Genomic DNA, 7279 nt, shown 5'->3' with positions numbered 1-7279 from the left:
CGCGATAGGGGTTTGACGGCTTCGGAAAGTACACAATTCCTAGCGGCTCATTGAGGGCAATCCAATAAATCGAAGATCCGAATTTTTCGCGGAGCGGCGCTCCGTCTTCCTGATTCTTCGTCGACCTCACATTTGAGAATTCAGTGGACCTCCATCACGGTAAAGTAATATCTTGTCCCATCGGAGGAACTCATACAGATTTCGCGCTCCAACCGAAATTGTGCGATCAGCTGTGATGAGCTGTCCCAGCAAGATCACGGGTAAAATGAACCACTCTACCAGGATTCCGACTCACGGCTCCGGTCCATGGCCATCGACAAGAACTTCGCATGGTAGAAATAGATTCATGGAATCGGATTTCTTCGAGTATGATAGAGATAATATGGAGAAGAAGCTGACAGACACTTGGCGCCTAACGGCGGATGAACGCATCGGTGGCGGAGGCTGTGCGAAAAGTGGCGCGAAAGGTGGAGCGATGCCGATCTTCCCGGAGAGAACGATCCCGGAACGCTCGAGCTGCTATGAGCGATCAGACTCTGTTGAATTTGTTCCTCTTCCGATGGCGCTGATAGCAGCGAAACATCGGAGCAAGGAGCAATCGATACCTATCAATCCAATTTTTTTCTCCTAACGCGGAGCAAGACGTTCCACAAAGCCGCCGATCGGGAACCAGAAGAATCTTCAATTTCAGACTAGATCGAAAACCGTAAACTGTATCTGCTGAGCTCAGGGAGCTTATCTGATTAGTAGTCTCTTGACTAATTCTTCCGATGGGTTCTTTATAATGGAAAAATGTCGATGGCTGGGAACGCATTTTCTTTGCCAAAACTCTGTGCGCTACGACCTCCGATGACGATGGAGCTGAGTCGCGAGCATCTTGGACAATTTCACACTTGTATATGTACTTTCAATTGATGATATGTAAACCGCGATTCGATATCCCAATCATCGAATAATTTATTGCGAACAAGCATTTCCAAGAAATGATTCAAGCTTCCCCCCCGCTCGATAGAGTCTATCCTCGCCCCGTATGATTCATTCGGGGGCCCTCGCCACAAACAAGGAGTCGATGAAAGGCTTGAAGTTCCGATTGACTGCATCCCGCCTGGAGTCTGGAATGGAGTCGGTCGCTCCCTGACAGCCCGATTCCGCAAGTCCGACCATCGGGGCACTAGACGCGGCTTTCTCGGACTCAGTTGCACCGAAATATGCTCAATCGAGCTCTACTATCCCGATTCCCAGAGAAATCTGGTCTCCCTCACTAGAGATGCCTTCTCATCCAACCCCTCGTTCGGATCAGCGGAGGACGCTTCCTGAAGCTTTCAGGGTCACGGATAGAATATCAATTTGAATGTCTGACTCTCCTTCCGGAGACGGCCATCGTACTGCCAGAACTGCCGCTCCTCAAGGGACCATTTCGGGCACCAGCCGTGGCGATCCGCGTCCTCCACCCTCTTCCAGTCAAACACTGGCTGCTCTATTTCACAAGTGAGCCTTCGCTTTTGCGCACAGCCATGCGTCTGCAATCCCCGCAGTAGACCGAAAGAAGCCCCATCAAGCGAAGCTCGGGAACCTCACTATCCTAGGATACATAACGAGTTCGGTTAAGAAGCGAGATCGTGGAAAGAGCCAACATGACCAAGACAGGATACTTTCTCGCCAAAAAGAACACGGCTCATTGAGTTCCTGAACGGCGGTTTACTCCACATCTTTTTCCTGTTTTATTTGAAGCACCGAAAGGTGAGACTCAAGCTCCTCTCATCGAAAAATGTCAATATCCGGATCGAGGCCTCCTCGACACGCCTTGATCTGAGAAGTTCTCGTACGGCCCCAGAGTTGAGGTTCGGAGCCGCATCTCTTGACCCAAAAACTGCGCCAAGTAGCCCTAGCTCCGAATCCTTCCGGCGCTAGCATGTCCCTGACCCGTGGTAATTGGCTCGGTTCGGGAGTGGATGCAGTATATGATCCCACCTCGATATCTGTGGAGAAAACAGGAATTCGGTGAGTGACGATCGTTTGCGGAAGGCTAGTCGAACACCCCAGGGACGGATTGAATCATAGGACCAATGAGCCGAGATCGAGGGACACGATCTTTGCGGGTGAGTGTGCCGCGATTCTTCAGAGTCGGCATGCGGCCTTTCTCTCGGGAATCACGAGCATCTTTGTTCCCGTCCGTTGCCACCGCACACCTCATTCGAAGGTACATGGCCGGCTTTTTGACTCAGTTTTTGAATTGAACGGGTTATCTCTGATAATAATTTACTCCAAGTTTGTTGTCATAAGCCCGGAGACGGTCGCGATTAGGCGCGACCGTCCCTGACGCTTGACATTTGCTCTCCTTCAGGGCTTGAACTCCTTAGCGCACAAGAGGCGCGAAAAAGCTTAACATCTGAAGGGAATCTACAGGAGGTCGAGTATGGAATTACCTGTGAGCGGGAAATCCGTGGCAGCTCCACGAGACAGGTGATCCTTCAGGACGAGGGAAACCTTGGGGGGAAAATAATCTGAGCCTCTGACTTGCCGATGAATTCTAGCCAAATTTTGCAGTTTGGGTCAGAAAGGTAACATCTTGTCCTCAAAGCAATCAGAACAGGTCTGTGTAGATCATCACGTGATACCCAAGCATCTCAGGCCTGGGATTGGCATTCTTACCTCAGCTGCGGAGCGGAGCCAGCGCGCGAGCGAAACGTATTCGGACTTCTTCAGCTCACGAAGCTTTCTGCAAGTATCGACAAAATCGTCAAGCATTGAAGGGCATCGTCTCAAGGGTCTAATCTAGATGGGACCATTCAGCTACTTCGGTTCTCATCCAGGATTTGGTTGGGTGTCTGAAGACCGTCGTGAAGTAGAATCTCATCAGTTCGATCAGAGAATGTGAGTTCACATCTACGAAGATGTCGAGGGGAGGCAATATTCCTAATATTGATTGATGATGATATCTCACATCGGAGTTCGGTGGACGCTTCTAGCGATCTTCGCTCCTGCGATTTCAGATCAGCATGGTTGATCCGGGCGGAGTCAAGTGATGCTTTTGAGAATTGATCGACTCCGGGACTCGCTCTGAGGGCGATGATACGGGGAACTTAATTTTCTCAGAGCAAACCGCTGCGTCGTCCGTGCCGCCATGTTGAATCTCGTTCCACGTGGGCCTGGGTAGAAAAATCATGTTCGAGTCCGGTGGGCTCATATTTGGCTAAGGTTATGTATATTCCAGACATCAGCTACTTCGGTTCTCATCCAGGATTTTTTGGGTGTCTGAAGACCGTCGTGAAGTAGAATCTCATCAGATCGAAAGGAGCATGTCTCAGAGTCTGCTTTTTTTCGCGATCATTCCGTAGCTTCCGAGAGCGGAAGATTCATTTTGTGGACGATGCGTCGTTACTTTCGGTCATCACACAGGACAGGACTCGACTTCGGAATAACTCACCGGGCGTTCAACTAGAAATCGCGAGAGCTTGGCGACGCGGCCCTCCTAAGTTGTTGTCTGAGGGAGAAGAGGATCGACGCACGTGCGACGGACAGTTTATAACAAGCCCGTCTGGTAATCCCTCTCTCAAACACGATCATCGCACCCGATTCGAGCCGTTTCTGGTCTCTCGTTTGAATTCGCGAGCCCGCGAAGAATGCGGATCTACAGCGAGAGGCGGCCGCGGGAAGACCCAGAGAAAAAACATTTTCCAGGCTCATGATATAGTTTATTCCATCATGCAAGAAAGTTACGCAGGCTAGGAACACAAATGGGACGACCCTCGAGAGGAAAAGTCGAGCAAAATATATTGTGGATGAGCTCGTCCCCCAAAATGTTGCGGAATGTCTGCCGTCATCTGGAATTCATCACTCCCTCCGATTGAAGTGTTTGTGTTGTGCCAATACTTATATTATACAGATAGGGAGGAGAGTAAATTTCGTATATTCTTCTTTACAATTGAGCTCGTGGTTGTATATCTTTGTTAGTATTGGTCCCCTCAAAGTGTTAGGAGACACATGGCATCTCATCGGCAGTGCGAACTAATTCTGGGACGTTTCAACCTCAATTTCGGTCGGAGCCTGACTTTCTTCCCCATGGCTGCAGAGGACTCCAGACTCATTCGTGGACGAGGCCTCGAGGTCTCGGACCGGCTCAGCTTCATCGCCTTCCTTCGTCTCGCTCATGGGTGAACTGACTGCAATCGACGAAGGGAGGATTCATTAGGAAACATCATTGTTTGCGTTCTGATTGAGACTTCGCAGTATCCGCCACGCATTGTCATCAGAAATTTGGATTTTCTCAACAACCTTCGACGGCGGGTGGAGAGGCACTACGTCCAAGGGGTACATCATCCTGAACCTCGGGAATCCCATTCTCCTGGGAGCGTTCCGAACCGTTCTCTAACACGTCTGCGTTGCCGTTCTCTAGAGAGGCAGGAGCATTCGCGTGATCCTGGTCGGCGGCGACTCCGTTCTCCTCGACGGTCACGCTCCCGTTCACCCGGATCTCAGCGGAGCCGTTTTCGTACACTCCTTGGTTGGATCGCTCCGCAGGATTTGTCTCTACAGGTCCGGTACTGAGTCTCAACCAGAATTCTTCGACGATTTTGTCTTCATTCGGCGTGTCCTTCGATTTTTGATATTTTTCCATGAAGTCCGCGTCGGCCTCCTTGAGACGGTTGAGAAATTCGTCACGATCGTTCGGCTCCCAACTCTCGAACCTGCAGTAAAGTTCAGACCAATCGACATACGTAGAAAAGAGCAGGGATCGAGTGCCTGAGAGGCGTATTCATCTATCCAACTTGGTTGAGATCCTCATAGTAGAGGACTCATCATGAGCATAATTCGATCATTTTACGAACCACCGCTTCAGGAGGTCGATACGGCAGTCGAAGAGGGTCGGCACCTTGTCTTCGGACTTCATGGGTGCTAGTCGCTGACCGATAGCGAGTTGACCTGCGGGGTGAAAAATCATGACGCCCGAGAAAATAGCACGTAGACAGTATGCGGACGCCTTCGATCAGCCGAAAGCTCGCGGTCGCATCAAACTAACCTGGCGCGTATAGATCGAGAAGTTGCTGCAGAAAGTCATCTTTCTCTACCTCGCTAAACTCGCCGAGCCATTGCGAGAGGTAGATCATCTGGGCATCTCGGGTCAGATCTCCACGCAGATGCATCGTCACCTGGAACCCGGTGGATGTAGTGTGAGTCAAAAAGTCATGGCTTGATGTACACCCTCCGGGGAGGATTGAAAAAGTCAAGTTTTCCATGGCGAACATTGTAACTTCGGGTTGATGCGATTGCAGCTCGGATATGTTGACTCACAGTGGTTCCTGCTGCGGTTTCCTAGAAGAGTGACTGCCTGAAGCGACCAACGAGACTTGGATCGATTTCCCCGATCTTTTGAAGGAACACGTGTCTCTGCTCCAGACTCCACGAAGCAAAGTATTCGTCAAACTTCCTGATCTGCAATATCGGTCGTAAATTCTTCAGAGTTCCGAGTTTGTCCAGCACTACTCCGAGATTTATGCTAGGCCCACGGAGACGGTCTGGTCTAGGTGTTTTGATTGTGATCGTTCTCTCCATCCGGCGTTCTCTATCGGCATGTGTGTCATCGGATCTCAGAACGGTATTCTTGGGAACGGCATTCTTCCACGGACGATCTCAGACGATCATATCGGGCTGCAGCCCTTCTGACTCCACAACGAAGCGTGTCCTTCCGAAGCATATCTCGACCCATCTCTCTCCTTACGAACCGTCTTGGAGACGACTACTCCCAAATGCGTCAAGCAGCAACGATATCCTTTCCGCATTCTTATCAGAGCGTACCTGGCACTGGAATGTCTCTTGTGATTCAGAGGCGATCCAGAAGAGGTCGAGTCGATTACAAAGCTCGAGAGCCGACGATTGCACAACGAGGAACCCCCTACGGTGGAAACGAGCCCCAAGTGTAATGAGTGAAACGCTCGATCCTGAATATGGGGAGCTAATTCAGATGCTTTCCACGTAGGAAGCACCGATGGCGTAGTCACCGACCTCAGATGTGTGAGGAACTTCTGTCGCTGTTCCTGGTTCCAGAGGGTGAACCAATGAATCACTGTACGAGTCTCCGGTGAGAGGATCTCAGAGCAATCAGACATCAAACTTCGGTCGTCTGCAAGGATTGGGAGAGCTCGTGAGCTAAAGCGTTCCCCAGCGTCCCCTCCTGAACATGTAGCAAGCGCCGGTCACGAGTCTGATCAGCTGTTCTAAAGCTCGATCGAGAGCGGAATTCACATTTTAGGACTTTGAAACAAGCCCGGCGACTCGGTGAGAGAATTGCGCTTGCGGACCGATGATAATCATCCTCAGGGCATCAACATCAATTCACCGGCGATCGCAGCGAGCGTCTCTCATAAGAGCGAAACTTCATCTGTCGATCTGTTCGTATCGGGGAGTTCCGATTCACGGATAGAAAGAGTCTGACGTGGAATCGAGCGCTCTACTCCAGGAGCGATGTCAGAGATTCGCAGCGAGCGTCTCTCATAAGAGCGAAACTTCATCTGTCGATCTGTTCGTATCGGGGAGTTCCGATTCACGGATAGAAAGAGTCTGACGTGGAATCGAGCGCTCTACTCCAGGAGCGATGTCAGAGATTCAGCCGAGTGAACGACACTTTCGAGAAATTTCGATGCAAATACGCGAATCTCTAGTTTCGAATACCTGGGATCCGGCTACCCACGCACTCTTGATCGGGGTGTTTGTCCTCCGCCTCCAGCAAGCTGTCTGAGCGGAGCAGCGTGTTCCATGACTGACAGGACGCTGTTGTCTAGATTCGTCACCCTACGAGGGAATGAGCGTGGCAGTTCTAGTGAAAGCCGCGGCAGCACCTTCCCTCTTTGGAGCAAGCTCTTGCGGCACGAAAACTCACGAGAAGTCTCCCATCGAAGGAATCGCGGCTTCATGAGAGGAAGGATCGGATCGTGGGCAGGATGCCCTCAGTGTCAGCGTCAGGAGCACCATTCATGAAAAAAGCGGGCACGTCGCATTGAAGCAGTTCCAAGTCCGAGCTCGATCTCTCTTCAGGGCGAATCGTGTAAAAGAAACCAAGAGCTCGCGGGCCACTCGAGAAGGAGATCCAATAAAATATTCCATTCCACAGCCTGATATTACGGCTTGGCGACGCTGTCCGATAAAAAAACGAGAGAGCGCGAAAGAATCGACTGTTGTCCACGATATCCTTCAAGCAGGGCGATCGATCTCGACCAACTCTCTTTCGGGTAGGATCCATTGCTCGCCTGAGTATACAATACTCCACTTCATGAATGGGTTC

At 50.8% G+C, this 7279-nt stretch overlaps 1 protein-coding gene across 1 annotated transcript; it reads right to left on the bottom strand.

Annotated features, from left to right (window-relative positions):
• Window positions 1–4008: 4008 nt before the first annotated feature.
• Window positions 4009–6107, bottom strand: LOC100897861 (uncharacterized). Its single transcript, XM_029111076.1, has 6 exons — window positions 6004–6107; window positions 5797–5893; window positions 5021–5150; window positions 4830–4923; window positions 4276–4688; window positions 4009–4163 (listed from the first exon to the last, which is right to left on the bottom strand). Exons 1-6 carry the CDS (start codon window positions 6105–6107, stop codon window positions 4009–4011), a joined length of 993 nt encoding a protein of 330 aa, XP_028966909.1.
• Window positions 6108–7279: the final 1172 nt, after the last annotated feature.

Source organism: Galendromus occidentalis, unplaced genomic scaffold (assembly GCF_000255335.2).
Source record: "Galendromus occidentalis unplaced genomic scaffold, Mocc_1.1 scf7180000075554, whole genome shotgun sequence".
Taxonomy (NCBI): domain Eukaryota; kingdom Metazoa; phylum Arthropoda; class Arachnida; order Mesostigmata; family Phytoseiidae; genus Galendromus; species Galendromus occidentalis.
Note: the sequence above shows the minus strand (reverse complement) of the source record. Positions and strands in the feature narration are given on the sequence as shown.

What these genes read in the sequence shown, in the direction of transcription:
- LOC100897861 (XM_029111076.1), bottom strand. Translation starts at nt 6,107, where the DNA reads ATGTCTGATTGCTCTGAGATCCTCTCACCGGAGACTCGTACAGTGATT. An exon ending in TCTCGATCTATACGCGCCAG is followed by an intron (nt 4,924 to 5,020) that starts GTTAGTTTGATG and finishes TTCACCCCGCAG; the next exon opens with GTCAACTCGCTATCGGTCAG. An exon ending in CTCTCCACCCGCCGTCGAAG is followed by an intron (nt 4,164 to 4,275) that starts GTTGTTGAGAAA and finishes CGTCGATTGCAG; the next exon opens with TCAGTTCACCCATGAGCGAG.